At 40.4% G+C, this 21,139-nt stretch overlaps 1 protein-coding gene across 2 annotated transcripts in view; it reads left to right on the top strand.

Moving 5' to 3' along the window:
• The window catches only part of si:dkey-237i9.1 (SEC14-like protein 1), a 32,837-nt gene that overhangs the window by 1,860 nt on the left and 9,838 nt on the right, over window positions 1-21,139 (top strand). For both annotated transcript variants that reach the window (XM_042395508.1, XM_042395515.1), the window contains exons 2-7: window positions 47-136; window positions 17,751-17,900; window positions 18,106-18,237; window positions 19,575-19,703; window positions 20,186-20,459; window positions 20,714-20,823. In XM_042395508.1, coding sequence (XP_042251442.1) covers window positions 74-136; window positions 17,751-17,900; window positions 18,106-18,237; window positions 19,575-19,703; window positions 20,186-20,459; window positions 20,714-20,823 — 858 coding nt within the window. In that variant the 5' untranslated portion in view covers window positions 47-73. The remainder of the gene's footprint in view (window positions 1-46; window positions 137-17,750; window positions 17,901-18,105; window positions 18,238-19,574; window positions 19,704-20,185; window positions 20,460-20,713; window positions 20,824-21,139) is intronic.

Raw genomic sequence — 21,139 nt, 5'->3', positions numbered from 1 at the left:
TGATCATAATGAATTCTTTCTTTTTCTTGTTTTTATTCCTGCTCAGGTTGTTGGTGTTACTGTAATCCCCAACATGGTGCAGAAGTACCAGTCACCTGTGCGGGTGTACAAGCATCCCTTTGAGTTGGTGATGGCGGTAAGTGTCGATACCTGTATTCGCAGTCCACCCCCTGTCCACATGAATATTGCATGTCATAGATGCAGAGTTATGTAATGCTGGCGGGTTGGCGCTTCAGAGGTCATCCGCATAAGGTCATTGAGTCGCACACCTTGTGTGTGATTTGCACAAAAATTCAAAGTGCTGTTGTTGGAGGCTTCACTTCATGTTTCCACTGTTGGCAACCATATCACCTTTTTTGAGTTTGGTGTTTGCAAGCTGCATCGTCAGTGCTTTTTTAGTGATCTGCAGAACCTACGGCAACACTACTACAAAAGTGGCTACTGACAAGCAACGATAATATAAACTTGTTCCAAGTAGAAATATGAAAACCAAGCAATCCTCACAACTAATCTCTCTGATAATAGAAAAAGACATGGAGCTGATTTTTCTTTAGTTTCTTGCAGTTTGAACACACAGACAGCTGCTTAAAACAGACCAATGATTAACTAGCTACTATGATAACTATAATTAGGAGGTTATACCACTGCGACACACACACACACACACACACACACACACACACACACACACACACACACACACACACACACACACACACACACACACACACACTCTCTTATGTCATGAGAGCTACAGACATGACCTGCTCCATTTAGCCTCTCCACTCATTGTTACTGAGGTGTCTAACCACTGTACTGTACATCTGCACACTCAGCACATACAGTATAACAAGGCTGTTGTGTCAAACATTGGTTCCACCACAGACCTGGCGGTAGTAGTCCATTTGCAGCGTAAAAAATTCAGTGGCTGCATAGCTTTTAGTTAGAGACTGCCTCGCTGCTTGTTTTTGTTCTCTTTTAAGCATGAGTGCAGAGTGGAGTGCAGAGACTGTGGATTTGCATGTTCCTCTTATTTTTTTTGCTCTTTTCAAAAACGGCCTTCTCATCAGCATTCCTAGTGCCGTTTCTCCCCACATTTCTAACATGTGTTAACTTCCCTTTCTGTGTCTGTAACGCCATGTGTAGCTACCAGTTTTACCCTTGTGATGTAGGACAGTTGATGAGTGAATGTAAATGCTCCATTAGCGAGCAAATGGAAATACGCTAAGTGATGAAGTCCCTTTTTTTTATAGTGTCTCCTGTTGAGTTTCATGAAAACACTGCATGTTTTCACACCTTATCTCTGTGTTGTGAAAGGGATCTATTTTCTTTTTTCAAAAAGAGAAAAGAACAACAAGCTACAGCAGAATACACTATGAACTATAATCACACACTGGATGGATGAGTTACTCAGCAAATGTTTTGACCTCAGCTCCTTTTGTTGGTGATGTGATGTTGGTGCACGCATGCAGAGGCTAACAGAGTTTGGAATGTTACTGATTATACAACCAGCCAGTCTCACTAGTAAAAGATGCTTTATTGCTGTGCTGATAATTTCAGCAATCTATGGCCGTCCACGCTTTATCCATTTAAATGTATAGTCCTCTAATGACCAGGAAGTGAATTAGGAATAACTTCCTTTTTACAACCTGTCATGTGTTTGTAGCACAGCAAGTTCCAGACAGGTGCTGTTTTCTTTAAATGGAAATAAGCTTTCTACACCGGCGAGAGGGAGGATGCAGGAAGACTAAATCTCCTTAGCACAGGCTGGATTGAGCACTGGGCAAACAGATGGCTATAAATAGAAGGCTGGTACTGACACCTGGGTCTACACATGCAGCTGAAGGGGGGAATAGTAATAATAGCAGAGCAGACTTGCATGATTTGTAAGCTGAAGATGACCCACCTTATGGGCTTTTGTGGATGGGACAGGCTTACTTTTGGAAGACTAATGGAATAGCCATGGGTGTTTCTAAACTAGGGCAGCAATGGATAAGGCGGATGTCAAAAGTTGGATACAGAAAATAATGTTTGATTTGTGTTGTCATATAATTGTTAAGACACAAGCAATGTGGTCAGAATTTGTGACTTAATGAGCGGCTAAAACGTAGATCTCTGTTCTGATCATCTGTTTGAAGCTGAGTTTGGTGCATTTTGATTCTTTTCCCTCCTCGTGACTTTTCTCTGCAGTGAGTATTTTTGCAGACACTGCAGAGCAGACTTAATGGTGCGTCACAACACTTGCTGGCTCTTTTTATTGAAAATCCAGTGAAATTTCTTCCCTCTCACTTCCTCTGTTGCAGGTCTGTCACCATCGCAATCATATCAGTGTGACAACATCCCGCGCTTATGGGAAGCCATCATGACGTGTCAACACAGTGTGTTCTGTGTTAACAATTTTGTGCAATCAGCTTCTTTATGTCAGTGCTACTTAACTTTTCAAAGCATATAAGGTGGACATATTGTGTGGGTCGGCCTAGACATTATGCAGAGTAGTTCCAAAGAATATGCACATAACTACGCTTAGCTTAGTTCAGCCTTGTTATTCCTCCTCGCAGTTCCTCTGTCTGAGGCTTCAGAAATATTTGTATGTAACGGCTTCTCACTTTCGTCTGCGGGGGGATTATATTTGACATTTTGCTTTGAGGAATTTGGTGTTCTCCCTCCACTTGACTCTGCTGTTTGGATACTGTCAGTTCTTTGAAATTCCCATTTACTCTTCTAAGGGTAAAAACCAAGGCTCTACATTCCTCTGTTAAAGCCTTAAAATGCATTCCTGTAGTATAGATGAAATGCAGTATTTCTTCTCTTGGCCTCAAGGAGCCACTCGGCACACTGACAGGTGCTATCAAAGTATTTCAACCTCTGGCTAACACTGTTGTGGCTTGAATGTACTGTTGCATAAGTCAATCTTGCACCTCAGATGCCCTTCAGCTGTTCTTGTTCTGCAGTGGTTACTGTATCCTGTTTTCAACATGGTACTCTCAGTATTCTCAGTGTTGATGTCTTTTTGGCAGATTTGATGCTCTTCTCACAACTTGGCAGTTATAAATCTAATCCGTTGGTTTTACAATCTACATCTTAAAACTGCAACAATAATGACATAAATCAACAACAGATCAACAGTCCAAAATCCAAACATATTCAGTTTACCTTCATATTTGACACATAAAGGTTTCAAATCATCTCATTTAAGAAGCTGCAACCACATCATTTTTGGCATTTTTCCTTAAAATCCCATAAAATAAAAAGGATTATTCAATACTCAAATATAGTTGCTGATTAATTTTCTGTTGATTGACTAATCAATTAATTGACTTATTGTTGCAACTCTACAAGCAAGAAAATAAATGGTCTTGTATCATTGGGTGTTGTTGCTTTACTTGTTTTGATATTGACTTATCAGCTTTGTGAAGCACTTTAAGATTGCAACAGTGACTAAACATCATACAAATATACAGGACCAGACTTGACACTTAATTAAAGATTCTGCTGTAATGTTCCACTTAGTGATTTCTTGCAGAAGCGTCTGTTTGTTGAGGATTGCATATTATTTAAGAGGCCAGCGCTTGGAAGAACTCACAAGATTAGAAGGGCGCCAGGGTGAAATGCACACCACTGCAGCTTCAGTATGTTCCCTAATAGGAAACTGTGAACTTCCTTTGTAGATAAAGTAATCTCGGTCAACAGCACTTCCATCCATCTGAGAGCTGCACCCATGGGGGGCTGTGTACTGACAGCTGACAGGAATTGTTTGAGCTGTACTAAAACACACAAACACCCATGTGTATTAGTATTGACCTTGATAGCCTTTGGGCAGGCCAACTTTGTTGGCCTGTATTTTTTTGAGGAGGGTTTGGAGTATCACTGAAGTAAGGAAGTACAGCAGCAGTTTTTGTTTTTTTTTAAATCACCCTCAGCCACAGCGGTCCCTTGAGTCTGCTGCCGCATCTCAATAACAGGAAATGTAGTCGATGCTGTTGCTGCTATTATCGCAGCAGTCCAGTCTCAGAGACACTAGTCTGTCCTCGGGGAGTCACAGAGGAATGTCAGAAGCACAATACCCCTCTCGCTGTTGTTTCAGGCCTGAAGGGACAGTTGCTACTGGCACACATCCACGATAAAGAAGGACTTCAGTAAAAACAGACTGACCTGGAATAGTAAATATCCACTAACTTGCACTTTCTGTTACAGTTGAGTTTAAAAAACAATAACTATCCCCTAAAGTCCCTATACTACTAGATTAGTACGCATGCTGCAGAGAGAGGGTATTAAGTGAGTCAAAGCCTGTGGTAGGCTAACCTGCTCCATGGAAACGTATGGGTCTGTATGGGTCTAATCCATGAGGACAAAGCGCTTTGGTCCTGCCCCTGTCCCAGTAGAGTTTCTGCAGAGAAAAGAACAGGATGTGCTGTGCCAGTGTAATGCCCACTGCACCATCAACAACTGGGCATGTTTTCTTCTTGCCGACTAAATTTTCTTTGTCAATGGTAGCAACACAAACAGATACAAGTACTTAACTAAATGTTTGCATGGCAACAGAAATAGCCCTCAGAAACACGTCATTGGTTAGTAAAACCTTGTAATGTTGAAAATCTGACTCATACAGTTTAGTAACTGGAGAACACAAAATAATTGGCCAAACAATTAGGAAACAGAGCAGGAATAAATATAACTTTAATGGAAGCAGGAATTTAATAAGAAGAAAGACAGCAGGGAAGAATGAAAAGAGAGGTAGAGTGAACCAGACTGTGTTAGCCATTTATTAGGCTTAGCTGTGCCTGCTTATACAGTAGCCTCTAGGCAACAGCTGTTCTTCAGATTCTTTGAATTTCAGCACTTCCCTTCATGTAGAGCCCACACACTCTGTTTAACTTTTGTGAAAGTAAAGGGTGAAAGAGTGCACTGCACAAACCTCCTTCTCAGACATATGCTTTCACACATTTGTACACAGTGCCATTGAAAAGGTAGTCTAGAACCTTTTGTTTGCTGAATAACAAGTTGTTACAAAGGCTCATTAATGAGGACCTCAGTGTATGACTGAAAATGGTTGTTTCCTATAATGATTTCAGGGTTGCATGAACTGCCCTATATCGTGGCTAGTGAATAAAACAGGACCAGCAGTGCAACTCATTTTAAGTGTTTGAACAACCTTGTCAATTCATCGAAAACATACATACAACCAGTTGTGTCACATGCTGCTGCTCTGTCGAGAATTTTAGATAATTTTGATTCCATTCCTTGAGGGTCTTTCTCAACCCCCCCCCCCCCAAAAAAAACAGTTTACGGGACATCTCCTGTCAACAAGGCATATGAGTGTAATTTTTTACACTGGATCATGGCTGACTATTGGACATTCAATCTCAGCTTCAGTTAATGCAAAGCAGAAAAAAGGACCTTTATTCAAGGAAGTACAAGAGGCCAGTAGATGCGCATCAGTGTCTGCTTTGCCTGTTGGTTAGTTAGATAACAGAACCAAAACTCAGCTGTTTGAGATAAGAGAGCTCACACTTGTCATGCCACAGATAGTAAAGAGTTGAAAAGATAGGATGTTCTAACTGATGAAATCATTTTTGCTGCTGCACTTGGGAACACAGATTCAGTAAAGTCTGTTAATTTTGTCTTCTTTTACACTAAACTGCTTTGTGCTCCTTTTGCCGCCTGTAACTGTCTAAATGTGGGTCATCCCTAGCACATTTTTGCAAGTGTCAGACCGCCAACACATTCTTTAGTGCCTGTTTACCACCAAGCCAGTGTTTCTAAACTTGGCTCATCCTGCTGTCCCCCTTCCCTTGTCTAGCCTGGCTCACATCCTGTCCCACTATGTCCTGACCCACTTGTAGCCAGGTCTGGTTAAGGCTTTTGCAGCCCAATTCGCTGTCACCGAAACATCCCGGGCTTTACTCTGTTGTTTTAATCCGCCTGTGAGCTGCTGGCTTGTCGGTCACTCATATCACCTAATGGTCTCACATAGAGCCTTGTACTTATACAAGCAAAGATTCACCTTCAGAGAAATGTGGTCATTTTATTAATTTTTTTGTCAGGCAACGTGGTCCATTGAAACAGAGAGCAGAAACCACTAGAATGAAACCTGATTACATGTCATTCATAGTAGTAGACAGAGTTCCTCAAGGGAAATTTTATATCAGGAAGGAAATTTAGTATGCCTATCCCAGTGAAATGTTTGCTGATTTAGCTGCTTTATATACACTTTTGTCATTACCATTTCCCAGCACTGCACCTGTCTCCTCTGATTCAGAAATTTTCCATCCACTTTTCTGAATGAATCTGTCAGAGCTTTTTCTGCAGTGTCTAATTCACTTACTCCGCTAGATGCTGTTTGCCAAAAACAATGAAGAGTTATGGCCTGCTCTAGGGAGAGGAGCTTATCATCCAGCGTGCTGCTTCAAACAGCATTAATAAAGGACTGTACTGCCAGCACCACATGACTTTAGAGGCCTATGAGAAAATTCTGGAGCTGATTTCATTCACTGATCACCAGGACACTCATTTACCCTCTTCCCTGCTGCAAGGTCGAGATGCTGCCCCAACAGCTCCCCTCCCCCACCCTCCTTCTTTCTGCCAGACACAGATGAAATGACCCTTTAGCGTATTTTACACCGCAGTCATGCTACAGTGTGGCAACGGACAGAGAGTCAGATCTATGCGGCAGCTATGTGACGTTAATAGGAATGTATACAGTATACCGGAATGGCCTTAGCATATGTGTGTACTGGGTCTGAAATTAACACCCACCAAGTGCCAAATGTGGGTAGATTTTCCGTTTGGCGAGTAAATCTCTGAAGACTATCCACCACACTGGTGGGTAAATGAATGAAAAACTTAGGGGAGACTCAGCAGCCAGATATTTCTCCATTCTCTGTCTAGGAGCAGCTGAGATTGAGACTAAAATGAGAATAGCTGGTCCACCTTAAAAGTCAGGCCTGGCGGGGGTTCCTGTTGGCCTGGTAGCCCACCAGACCTGTACAATTATATGGGAAACACTGTTGATGTCAGGAATATTAATTCTTTTATTGACATTTTAGATTGTTTCCAGTGAGATATTATTGAGTTTATGTAGTGACTTTGCTGTTGTAAAAGTTACTGTTGCTGCTTTAGACACAATATTTAGTTATATTTAAATGTACATGTGACACAAAAAGGCAAATGACTATTTTGGTAAAATAATATGCTTGACCAGTGGATTTTCTTTGTCTACCAGTCCCATTGGCAGTTGAGTCAAAAAGTTAATTTGGGACACTGTGTTTATGCTTGCTGCTAATGTGTGGTTGTATTTTGGGCTGCTTAAAGCTCTTTCTTCTTGCTGTTAACCAAAATATGTAAAATGTGTAGCAAGGCTCGATTGTTATGTCTTTGAGTGCAATTAGAGGCAAAAAATTGTTTACCCAATAAAAGTATTTTCCCACAAATGAAGACTAACCCAAGTGATTCACACAACGTTGTATCAAACATCCAACTGCAGAATCAGATTTATCATCCTTTATATATATCTGTTACATTTCCCTTCAGATAAGTGTGCATTGTCACATACTACTCACACACAGAGCAGCATTAATCTCTGAAGAGCAGTGTTAAGAAACCAGCAGCTAGCTTGTTCTACCCTCCTCTCCTTTCCTTACAGTCACTGCTATTGTCTCAACCTGTCCTGGAAAAAATCTGATGCTCAGGAAGCTCTAGCAGCATTTACTGAAACTATTCAATAAGAGATTCATCTCAATTAATAAATTAACTGAATGTTGTAATAGTGATGGCAGAACAGGCAATGAATATGCTTTGCCAGCACCTCTTTTTCTTCCCCTCACTCTAAATTGGGACAGCAATACTGCTGCAGTTCCTGTAACTCGTTGCTCATGAGGAATTCTCATTGACCTTTAAGCAGTGGTTCAGTCCTGTGTAGAGAACGGACAGAGTTGATCATCTCGACGTTTAAAGACATAATGTTGGCACAATATGTGTAACAACTGCTTTCCTTTTTCCTCCATCAGCACTAAATTTTTTTTTTTAAATATAGAAGACACTGTACATGAAAGGAAGTATCATACATAACGTTAACATATATGTTAAGTCAGAAGGTTTGGAAATTAACAAAATTGACAAAATAACAGGCCAACTTGAGGATGTACATTTTTTTTAAGAATATTTCACTTATTTAACTTTTGAGTCTACTACTTTATTACATGTCTTGGATCTTAGTACGGCTTATTTACCTTTTGAAACCAGAATTCAGTAAGAACCTCCACAAGGGGGTTTTGTCTTTTTTAAGTGATTCATTGACTTTAGTTTTTATTTGACACTCACAGAATCAGATCAATCTTTGATTTGTATTAAGTTATTTATAACTATTGAGCTAAACCTAAATAGACGTTATAAGAGATTGGAAAAAGGTTTTGGATTCACTAAATGGATGTGATACTTGATTAAGATTTGATAAAATGCAGATGAACCCCAAAGTACTGTGTCCTCATATTGTCAGTATTTCCTGTATGTTTATAATTAGCTGACAGAGTTAAAGCTTTTAGTGACAAATTTATGTCTAAGGGAGCCCTTACACCAGCAGAAATCTATGTAGTGCAGCATTTCTTGTTCTCACTGTGATGACTTTTTGATAGTCGGCAGATGGCCATCCTGCTGCTTTCTATGCTTTAGTGCACACATATAAGCAGTCATGCATGCATCACCTAGCAGTACAGCTTAACATATTGCATGGCCCACCAAATATTTAGGACCTTACATTTATATAAGGTCTGTGTCCTTGGCAGATTGTCCCCTCCTCCCTCCAAGTTGGTAGTTCCAGGCTGTTCTGCCATTACAATGCACACTGTAGCAGTGAGCTCACTGGAAGGAGAGAAGTGGGTGGTATAGCATGCAGAGACCAAAGGCTCTATTGTTGCATCTATTCAATCAGGAGCTTGTTCTCTCCCCTCTCCCACATCCACTCTACACCTAGGCTTAGACACTGTTCGACCTGATGGGTGGAGAAATAATGGACCTAATTTAGACAAACCTGTAGGTGTAGTGCCTATACAAACAAACAATGTGGACACTTGTGATGCACCAAAGTTGGTCTTATGAAAATAGGGAGGACATTTCAGCTAAGAGTATTAAAAGTGTTATGAATATAATGTTTTTTCATTATATTCACCTCCATCATCTCTCAAGATGCAAGAACAGCTCAAACTATTTAACTGTATGGCAAATATTTCAATAAGTACAAATAAAATAGTATTAGTACTATATCAACACAGGAGGCTGTATCCACAGCATCCCTGTAGCATTGCAGGTCTAAAGCTGTTTAACTGGTTGGCCCAGCTATAGAGAACAGGGGCATGGAGGCTTTTGATACATTGCAGGGTCTTTTCCCAAGAGCGGTTTCACCTAGTTAGGCTTGCAAGAGCCATTCCCTATTCAAGTGCTCAGTCTATACACATATATTGAAAAGGTTAGATGAGTCATAGTGAACCCAGCCTATTTGAAAAGCCTAATGGAGCAAACTGAGCTCTTAGTACCATTGTTTGGGCCCCAACAGCTGCTGCAAGGATAATGAACACAGCTGTAAACGTTCATGATAAATTGAAGGTCAAAAAATCACAGTTAGAGGTTTGACTGATCAATAATGTATTAAGTGACAATGTGCAAAGTAGTACTGACTGATGAATCGAATTTTCATCATCATCGCAATGTGAACATGCGTAATAAACACAGCGCAAAACACCATAATTAAGAAGGGGGTGGACAAATCTAACTTTACTTTGCATTTATTCTGTAAAACACTAAAAGCAAGGAACTTTTAGTCTTAAATGAAAACAACGTTCAAGATTTTTAAAAGAAAGCAGCTTATTTCCAATCATTGCAGTCGTTCAGGTGTAAGGATCAAATAACCCAGACAGCTCTGGACAAACACAGTAATTAAGTAAGTGAAATATGAGGAAAGAAATAAAATCCAAACACAGGAAAGGACTAGGAAATATTTCTCTCCTCTTGATTTCACTAATGTTCCACTTAACGGATGAAACCTGTTCCTTCTTCCTGATCATCACTAGTACCCTGATAAACCAGCGTAGCCAGTGTCTAAATTCTAACCTCCAAACTTTTGTACATGAATATATCTAAGTAACCTCTTGACACCAGTGTTTTTATTTTTTATTTTTCACACTTCCCTGTGTATTTGAGTCAATCAGAAGAAACCCAAATTTTTAAAGCTGCCTACTCAGTAACTTTCCTCTTGCTCTCCCCCCATCCTCGACAATGACCTAGTTTAGTTTATAGCTTTGCTCTGTGAAATAAAACCCAGGAGGATTTTTCCTCTCCATATGCCTACTCTATACCTCATTCTCTATAACCTATTCAGCTCAAACCCAGACCCTTTTTTGTTATATCATGTTGGGTAAACAGATGCCTGCAAGATCTTGTGCGTCAGAACCATTATTTCAAAAAGCATGCCTTCTGTCTGCTACAACCTGTTTCATTCATCATCTGTCGTTTGGCAGCACTGACATGATCACTAAAAGTGGAACACTAATCTGAATGCCTAATAGTCTCAATTGTTCTTGTGACCCTGATCATCCACCAGACAGCATCCTAACATCCTCTTTGCGAGCAACAGCAATATTGAACATGGCCCAGTCAGTCCAATTAATTATTGGCACAGGCATAGTTGACAATGCCCAACAAAAATACAAATAATGTGACTAGGCTAGTGTGTGATCTCAACCCCTGTAATGACGTCCCTAAAACGTCAAGGCCCAGGATTGCCCAGGGGTAGTGGGTGGGGACTCGTAATGATTTTGCCAAGCATTGGCTAAATGATGTCACAGTCCTGCCAGCAGCCCTCACTTGACACCAGTTTTTGTTGATATGTGACATCAAGGGTGGTGTGTAGTGATTATACAATTTTGTATTGGGTCTTTAAAGAGGAAACATGAGGAGAGCAACTTCAGAGAAGGCCTAAAGTGTGTCAGCGCACCCAATAATGTGGTTTGTTGTTTGACAGGAGGCCTCATTTATCAGCGTGACTGCATGTGCAGGCACTGAAATGATAAAAGTAAAATTTGAGTGTCTAATGGAGTACTTGCCGACTCATACTACTATCTCTCCACCTTTAATTTTTTATTAATACAAGCACAAATAAGAATGCTGGCCAAACATAAAACCAGTGGTATTTGTACTTAAAAAAGCAAAACAAAACCAAACAAAAATTATGTAATGTGTTCAGAGTAATGCCTAAGTCAGCATTACTCATTTGCTTGTTACAAGAGGAATATGTTAAAACATATGAACAGAACATTTCCACATGTTTCTTAAACTCTGCAGTCAGTCCACTTCAGAAGTTCTCTTGAATACTGTGGAAATACAGTCAGATCGACTGCTGCATCTCAGCTTTTATGTGCTTTGTTTGTTTTGTTATGTTTTGACATCATCTCTAAGCTGTCGTCATCACGTATCTTAATCTTAAAACTGCCCCCAAACCAAAATGTTCCCATTTTCCCAGCCGCCAGAAAAGCCAACTGACAAAAATAGCAAAAGCTGACCTCTGGGCGGCTGTCGTCTCTATTATGCAACCATTTTCATAAGCTCCAGAGATGTGACACTGCTGCCGAGGAAGTTGGAAGTGTTCTCTGGTCAGAGTGTTGGTCCCAGAAGGCCTACAGGCCGTGAATTGAACCATATCTCACTTTCAGGATTGACCAGATGAGCAAATAGCGCTACCATTAAATATGACACAACCAAAAAGTGTTAAAGGTTCTTAAAGTATAATGACAACAAGAGAATGGTCTTGTCTAACCAGCCTTGGGTGTTTGTGGCGTTTTGTCCTTGACTGTATAAAATTTGATATAACAAAATATTACCAACAAGTCAGTTCATGTCTTCAACAGCTCTATCTGGTTCTTTTGAACAGCTGTAAATTCACTGAGACATTGCATCAGAGCTGTCTCTTTGTTACAAACGCTTTGGGTCAGGGTGTTTCTCACTGTTAATGCAGTCTGTAACAACTATCTTGCACCATTATATTGTGATACAACTGTGGACGTAACTTCCCTTCTCTAATCACAGGCATGTTTGTCATATTGTCTCGATGTGCAGTGCCAGAAAGCCTGATGTCTGTAACTGTGGCATTATGAGTAAATTCTTTACACTTCCTTTATCTCGTATGTACTGTAAATCTGTTGTGTTTGCCATCAGTATGACTCAGCACCAGCGTTGATGGCACAAGTTTCTGCACATTCATTACTAAATAAAGGGATTTTGCAAAAGCCAGTTAACTTGTGACCAGTGCAAGATCAAACCTGAGAACTATCCTTTAATATCTCTGGGTGTGGTGGATCACTGTAGGCTCTGTTGTACATATATGAGCCAGATTGTTTCATGGCAGTGTTAGATTTTAAATGATTTCTGCATCAAAATGTTAGTATCTTAAACAACCAGTTATTTACTTCATTGAATTAGCCTAAATTGAACATTGCCATCTGATAATTTTATCCATAAATTTACATTCCAGACATTTTATATATTGCTATATTAATTGATATCCTGATTTTAAAATTTCATTAACTGTGAAAGAGAATTTTATCCATATCATCCAACCCCCATTGACATATGGAAGGCATGTTTTAACAAACTTAAACTTAAAAAAAAAAAAAAAAAAAAAAAAGTTTGAATGTCCTAGTGAGTTCTTTTTCCTGTACTTGTTGGCATCGTGCTCGCAGCTATATTTAAGTTTGTTTTTTATGCAACAAGTTTAAGCTAGATAATGCCTGGGCTGCCTGCCAATACATTTGTTTTTTGCCTGTTGTACACATATACGTGCACCATGCAGCCCTTTGTAATCTTAAAGTGTGTTATGTATCCCCTCGGAATTCCTAAATTTCCTGAATCTCCTTTCCTGAGCTCTTATTTTTCCATACCCATACCCTTGTCCGTTGTCCAAAGGGGAAAAAGTTTTGCGTGTATGCAGGAAGGGATTAAGTAACAGTGTATTGTTTTGATATTTTCTCTCATGTGCCCCTGGAAAGCATATAAAATCTCCAGCCAAATTCTTGGAAGCATTACTCATAGCTTGGCCTGCCGAGGTGTGTCCCAACGTATCCTGTCACCATGGAGACTGGAGGACGATGTTCTTGCACTCTTTCTTACACACGCACAGTTGTTTCAGCTGGTCTGGAAACTTGGAAAGATTTTGTCCTCTTTTTTTTTGCAGTCAAGTGTTCCAGAAAGGAGCTGAGGAAACGACAAAAATATATTTATAAATTTACTGTTGTGGAGTTTGGTTGTGGCTGATCTGGGTTGATGTGTCATCACTCTGCCCGCTCCTTATCCCAGCAACTGCCTACGCGGAAGGGTGTTGTCATGTACAACCATGAATGTTTGTTGTTAAACTGTCGTTTTTGGCTGCTTACTGAGAAGTTATGTAGAAATCTGGTTTGGATGATTATTGTTGTTAAACTGTTAAGTACACACTTAGCAATGCTTTTTAATGTTTGATTCATTATCTATAGTTGGATTCAGTAGCAGGTTCTATGACTGTGTCCTGTCCCCCAAGTTCAGCACATTTTCTCTCTGTAATAGAAGAGAAGAGGAGAAAATAATGAAAAGGTGACTTAATGAATTGCTCTTCAAGACGCACTTCACACTGTTTGCCAACATTACATAGTAGATCAATGTAGACTTATGTAATTATCTGGACAAATGCCAAATGACTTAAATATTGACTTAGTTTCATTTTACTCATTTAGTTGTGAGTCATGCATGCATGCATGTCATGACTTGACGTGTGACTGGCGGAGGTTCTTTATTAGAGTGTCAACGGAGAAAAATGCGGGTAAGATCCTGTTAGAAGTGAGTTGACGCATCCTGGTTTGTTAACTAAAACAAGATCTTATGTAAACACCCAATGAAATGCTGGGAAAATGGGTTGCTTGGTTGGTAGGGTCAAAAAAGGTCAAAAGGCCTAGAGATGAATTTTGAGACACTATGTTAACCAGCACATCATAGACAAATTGCAGCGTTTGATTCAGAAATATAATTAGTTTGTTAATAGGTATAATTTTTCGATTTTTGCAGCACATTGACAGTACAAAAGTCATTTGCCAAGAGACTTCTACATTATATGTTTGCGACACTTATTGCAATGAATAATTTATGAGCTTCTAACTTTGGTAAAGTCAGCGTTTTATTCACAATAAACCATCATGGTCAGAGAGCGCTGCATGATTTAATTGAAATATGATCTTGAATTCTTGTCTCTGTCATTTCATTTGTATGTGACAATGATTCCGCCATATTTGTCCTAGTGGGAAGATCCATTGCATCAAAACATATGCACCTAATTTCTCCTTAAGCTTCATCAGCAAATGACAAGTAGGACATCGATGCAAGTAAATCTGACACGCTCCTCTGTATACATCCATGGTTAGAGACAGCAGAGTTTCTTAGGAACAACAAAAATGTGAAAACCCTGCGATGGTGAGGAAGAACATATAAATGAATAAATAAATCCACTGCTGCTAATATGGTAAAAAGTTGTGCAGTCTGCTGTGTGTAACTGGATTCAAAGGTGATGATGACAGTCACTCAGAAGCTCCTACATTACTTTGCAACCAAAAGTAAACCGCAAATTTGTAAGATCACCTGAAATGTCACGAAAAGGCCTGGAAAATTTCAGCGGAAAAGTTTCTGAGTAGAAAAAATGGGGACTCTCATTTTGACAAGAATGCAGCTCTATGTTCAAAACCGCAGTGTATTAGAGCTGCTGCTTTTAACGTATTACCGCGGTAACGCAATTACGTCACACCAACCGCAGAGTCAAGCTAATCACCGCTTTACTGCTGAGTGAGTGGCTCAAGTGATGGGACATTAGGTAATCTATCAGGCTTGACATAAAGAATGCTGAAGATGGGGGTTTTTCCTGGAAATGTGTCTCAAAAAGTGGGGTCGTCCTGTATTCGGGGTCCAGACAAGTACGTGTTCCTTTTAAATGGATAAAGTACTGGTGTAAAACCCACTCCTAGACAGAGTGTTGCATTATGGGTTGGTTGTAACATTAATCTTGCTAGGCTAGCGATTGTCTTAAAGTCAGTTTATAGTGAGTGTGTTAGTCAGTCAGTACTAAAAGTGTCAAATTATTCCAGTTTAACCTGCAGGAGTTTCTGAAGGCTCGTTCAACGTGTTTTCTGCCACAGAGGAAATAAATTCATGACGAGTGAAAATGAGTCCAAAGCCTCTTCCAATGTCTCTACTGCAGAAGTGGAATATGTCAAGCTGCCAAATACCACTGTGACAAATGATAAGCAGCTCAAAAACACAAACAGGCAATCTTATAAATGCTAACAGCTGGAGAACATCATTTTTGACTGCTTCCAAGAGCCTGGTAGGAGAATGTGTGCATATGTAACTATACTATGATGTAAGTTATATTCAAAAAGTATTTTTCCAAAAACAGGTGTTGGAAAAGGGGGGGTCATCTTATAATCAGGGTCGCATTATATTTGGGCCAATACAGTACTTAGGAACCAATTATTATATAACACCTGAGGTTTAAAAATTTTCTTGTTTTGTAATGGCTGTTATCGCGGCAGTTTGAATGGCTTTGCTAATTAACACGGTAAGGAAAAAATCAATACCACAGCAGCTCTAGCCCTAATATTAACTTTATTGTTTTAAAGCCAGTGAGATGATCAGAAATGGCCAGATTGGGTCTCTGTGTATTTTGAGAAACCAACACTGTAGCATAGCAGTGTGCCCTTACATTCCCTTTTTAAGGAATAAACTCATGACATTTTAATTTCCTGGTCTTTATACTAAAACAGTTGGGCTATTTTCAGTGCACAAAGGGCAGCTTAAGGTTTGGCTATTGGTTTGGTTTTGTCTGTTTTTCATGAAGCAGGGAAAGGCCTTGAGTTTTTTTGTTCCTCATATAGTTTGCATTCACTATCTCATGTATAGCAAACCCTGTGGTTTTCTTCAGTAGGTAAGCCTATTGTGTAGGTGGTTGTTAACCGTGAGAAGTAGTGGTGTTATTGACAGAGCACGGCACTTGTGGTTGAGTTTGTTGTCGATGGTTGTTTTTGATGGGTGAAACTGATGTTTACAGTCAGTGCCGTTATGCTGACGGCAGTACAAAGCCGGCGCCCAGTGTTCCAGAGCATCAGGGCTGAAAGACCCAGCTCAGCATTCACTCAGTCAGTGGACAGTGGGCAGCTGATCGACTCAGTAGCCCTGGCAGCGGTATGCCAGGAACTGCTGAACTCTATAGACTGCCTACTCGCACACAAAACAGAGGCTGCTGCTGCTCAACATACTAAACAGCCTAAACCTATGCTTGTGTATGTGGAATAGCTCTGAACAAGGCAACATTGTCCTAACTAGACTTTATTTGTCTTGTTTTGCATTTTAGAAGATGAAAAATCTATATTAAGACTGATATACATATGGACCGATTGTTGTCTACCTTCAGCTTCCTGTTCAGCTTTGTTGAATTTTTAAGCTCCGTCTTATGTCACAGTGATTTTCTGTTCTCTTGGGTTTTCACAGGAGCTCAAAAACATACAGGTTGTCCTTTGCTCCACAGAACACAGCTCCTTTATCAGCGAGACTCAGCTGACGGTAACTCAGCCGACTCCAAAAGTCTTGTGAGCAGCACTTGCTCTTGCGGTTGATCTCGCGCAGTCTGTCCTCACTCTCCTCTTTCAGGTTTAAACCTCAGTCGGCACTATATTTGTAGACCATGTCCTGTTGATGAAGTGGATTGCAGCTTGATAGCATTCCACTCTGACCTTTACAAAGCCTTTATCTGTCTTTGCTTCCCTTGCCCCCTTTTTTTTAAATCTGTATCATTCACATGTCTGCCTGTTCACTGAAAGATAAATGTATTCAGTCAAATCCTGGAGACTTAAGTTTCAGGATGGAGCTTCACAGGCCATTCAAAATGAGGAAATATATCACCTGTTTATGCAGAAAGGATACATGAGATAATAGTCTCAGACAAGCTCATATTATGACTAACTTTGACCATCTCTAGAACACGTTATCATGAACATCATGTTACTGTTTAGACTTGCCAGTTATGTAACCGCGCCAATCAGATCCAAGATTGGAGTATGGTGGCGATAAAGAAAAGGATGAAAATGGGTGCTGCTGTAGTCACATTGTGCCAGCTAAGGCCTAGTTGCATAACAGCTGTCTGGCGTCTTTACAAGAGTTTGCCTGTGTTTTGCGTTTATGAGAACACATAATTTTGAGACACAGTGTTGCCCTTGGGCTCAGCGGCTCTTATTGTGTGTTGAGCCCTTTGTTGAATAAAAAAGTACAGTCGTTGAGCTGGGGCCATTTTGTACTTAGGTCGAGTGTGAAGTTTTGAATGTTGCAAAGTTAAAGGAGCTTTTGTTTAGCCTCTCACTTGTTTGCACATAGAGCTCTTGTCTGCCCACCTTTTCAAATTCTTCAGTCCCTCATAGCTCAGTATTTGCATACTTGAGAATATGTGAACTTTTTCCTTATTAATCTTGTGGAAGTTTTCCAAACATTACCCTTTGCCACATAGGCGTTGTCTCAAACACTGTTGTCAGATTTTTTTTGTCTGCCCTCTGGGTGGCATGAAGAGAGATAACACTGGAGGTATTGGAATCTCTTTTCTATCCTTCTACTCCTTTATTCACTAGAATGAAACTTGAAACCTAAAAGATATCTTCCCAGGTTGTGTTTAATAACAATTCTGCTCCTCCTTCCTCTCTCAGGCCTATGAGCGCCGGTTCCCCACCTGTCACCTTATCCCCATGTTTGTGGCGAGTGACGTGGTGGATGAGGAGATTAGCGAGGACGGATCCACCCACAGGATCGAGCGCCGCTGTGCCCTGGATGTGGATGCCCCACGCCTTCTCAAGAGGGTAAATTACCGATCAGATCGTCGGCTGATGTGGATCACAAGTGCAGCGCATTGTGGTTATTGTGATTTTTGGCAACTCATTTTGAGTCTGTTCATTTTAGCTCCAGGCACAGTAGTTTATGAAGCTGCAACCTTATGCCTAATCTTGGGTGTGTCATGTCAATTTAGTTTGTTGAATCATGAGGTGTTGTGTCTCTGCTTTGCAGATTGCGGGTGTGGACTATGTCTACTTCATCCAGAAGAACACACTTAACCGAAAGGAGAGGACGCTTCACATTGAGTCCCATAATGAGACCTTCTCCAACAGGGTCATCATCCATGAGATCTGCTGCTATTCGGTCAGTACCACACACCCAAGCACTGTTTTGTGCAGGTTGTTACCAAGCAGCAGCTTAGAGCACATGACTGTATACATTTTTAGTACACGTGGTCCCAGAGGGATAATCAAACCCTGACCCTGACACTTTTTGTGACATGCTCAACCCATTGGGTAAACCAGAGGCACATATCTACATGCTGACAGATTCACACATGCTCTGTAAAGCTGTTGTTCAGCTGCTGAACAGGAAGCTGCCGCCAGCACACTCATGTTAATGTTTGTGCTGTCTCTAATCTCTTCCCTGCTTCCCTGCAGGAGAAAGCCATGTTTAGACCAGCACTGAGCATGTTGCTAGCTATCTCAGCCCATCTCTCTCTGTGAATTATTCAGTCTCCATACATTCTGGCTGAACGCTCTCAAATTCTGATCTGAAACCAGCATGCCTGCCCTCCTCGATACACTGTATGCTTAACTCTGACTTCAGATCTGCCTATCCGTGAATGGACGTGCACTGAGTTAATGAGGTCAAGCACATCGTATTAGCCTCCAACCATCTAGAGCGCTAATTTTAGGTCCAAGGCCGCACAGAGGTTCTTATTGTGTGCTTTAGCTCACTGTGCTAACAGTAACTGGGATAGACAGCTCAATTAGACTGAGCTAATGGACCTGGCTAAAGCTGAAATATTTTGGTGGCCAAGGAGAATAAAGTTACCAGCACAGTGCCTTTAGAATGCGTCTAATTTTTGACTTCTTTCCAAATTTAATGGCGTTGTCGCCTAAATCAAAATGATTTTAACAAAGGTTATTTGTTTAAAATATACACAAAACACACCAAAATAACTGGAATTTTTTTAGATTTTTCTGTCTTACCTAAAAATATAAAAATATTTCAAATTTACTTAAAGCACTACGCCCCTACAGCCGCCACAGCAGTGCTAGAATCAGTTGATGGATAGGTGGAAAATAAAGATAGATAGAAAATAATTGTTCTTTATAGTGTGGGATACTGATCAGCTAAGCCTGATGATCAGTGTCCATATATGTAAAAGTGGCTCTCTGTACTATTTAACACTGGTCTCTCAGAACCTTTACACAACACACCAGAAACATGTGTGTCGTTGTATGTTTGTGTGCTGTGCTTTTTAGCTCTAAACTGTTCATGTGTAAAGGGCTGGCTACTTTTCTATGGACAGACTTACACCCACATGACCACTCATAGTGCACAGTGTGAAAATTGCTCTGTGTGCGTCATCATCTAGTGAAGCTGGGTGTGTGGTTACCATAGTAACATGGTCATCTTTTTTCCTGCCAGTCATTACAGTATGATATACAATATGTGCTTGTATGTGTTTACAGGTCCACCCGGAGAATGAGGACTGGACGTGTTTTGAGCAGACCGCCAGCCTTGACATCAAGTCTTTCTTTGGCTTTGAGAGCACAGTGGAAAAAATTGCTATGAAACAGTATGCCAGCAGTATAAAAAAGGTGTGTGTTTGTGTGTTGTTACATCTAATCTTTACATGTACACTTGTAGTGTTGGTGTATACATAGAAACATATGTTCACAAAAGATGAATAGTTGCAGCACAATCGATGCTACATAGATAATGCAGAACTGACATTAATGTATTCTGTTAAGTTTAGTGTTAAGAGGTTTTTGGAGCATGTCAGTCTGTCTCACACTGTAATTGTATAAATAAGCTTGTATAATCACTGAGAGTGGTCTTCTACAGCAGACCCAATGAGTCATCTACCTTCATTTAGGATGGATGTGGGCAATGTCCTTTTAATTTTCCCTGTTTCCATTACCTGACACTTATGTTGGAAACACTAAATGAATATACAGAACCTGGTTTGAATAAAGTGCATATGAAGATATAATATATCAAATCATACATTTCCTAGAATTCACAGCGTCTTCTGCTATTTTTACTGTATTGAACTTTTGTTCACTCGTGTTCCTCACAGGGAAAAGAAATCATAGAGTACTACCTTAAGGAACTTGAAGATGAGGGGATCACCCATGTGCCCCGCTGGACTCCCTCCTCCCTTTCCCTGCCTCCCCCGAGGCCGACCAGCCTCTCTACCAGCCCACCTGTCCTCCCAAAACTCCCGGTCACGCCCGCCGTTTCTATCCCGCTGCCCGCTGACGCCAAGGACAGCGCCTCTCAGGATGCCAAGCAGGACAGCAGTGCACTTCAGGGAGACAGCCTAACTGATATCCTGGCTGGTACACCTGAAGGTATGTTCCCACAGCTAATTGGAAAATAGGCACCAGCACTACTTGCATGCTTCTTTTTAATAGTTAAACTGTTGTACTGTTTAAATTACAGCAGAATACAGAAGACATGCACATGTCAAAGCAAATGAGAAAGTAATTCTACAAAAGGGTTGTCATAGTAATTTTGAAATGTCAGGTATTGGCATATTATGGGGTTAATTGTCCTTGTTTCCCTGAGTCATGTTAATTTGAGGTGTTATGTTTTTGTGCTGCAGATAAACTGGATGCAGACTATATCAAACGTTACCTTGGCGACCTCACCCCCCTGCAGGAGAGCTGTCTCATCAGACTTCGCAAATGGCTGCAGGAGACGCACAAGGGAAAGGTGATACACTGTTTTTGCAGCGTTTGTAATATTGACGTAAAATAGAATAATAATTTGTGGTATGAAAATGTTTAAAGACTTACTATCCACCTCCAAATTTAATAATTATCATGAACATATGCACAACACAACAAATTCAGTTGCAGTAGATTTTTAATCATATTTTAATCTTAGAGCTAGCTTTTACATGCTAATATTTCTGACCCTCCACTTGCTGCTATACCAGTGGTCTGTTTGAATAAACCAACTGACAACCACAGTTATGAAAGTTGTCATAAGTTCTGTGTTTTGTTATATTTTCCTTGATTATTTTCAC

Source organism: Thunnus maccoyii, chromosome 2, assembly GCF_910596095.1.
Source record: "Thunnus maccoyii chromosome 2, fThuMac1.1, whole genome shotgun sequence".
Classification (NCBI taxonomy): domain Eukaryota; kingdom Metazoa; phylum Chordata; class Actinopteri; order Scombriformes; family Scombridae; genus Thunnus; species Thunnus maccoyii.
The sequence above is the reverse complement of the archived record's forward strand: the minus strand, read 5'-3'. Positions and strand labels throughout refer to the sequence as shown.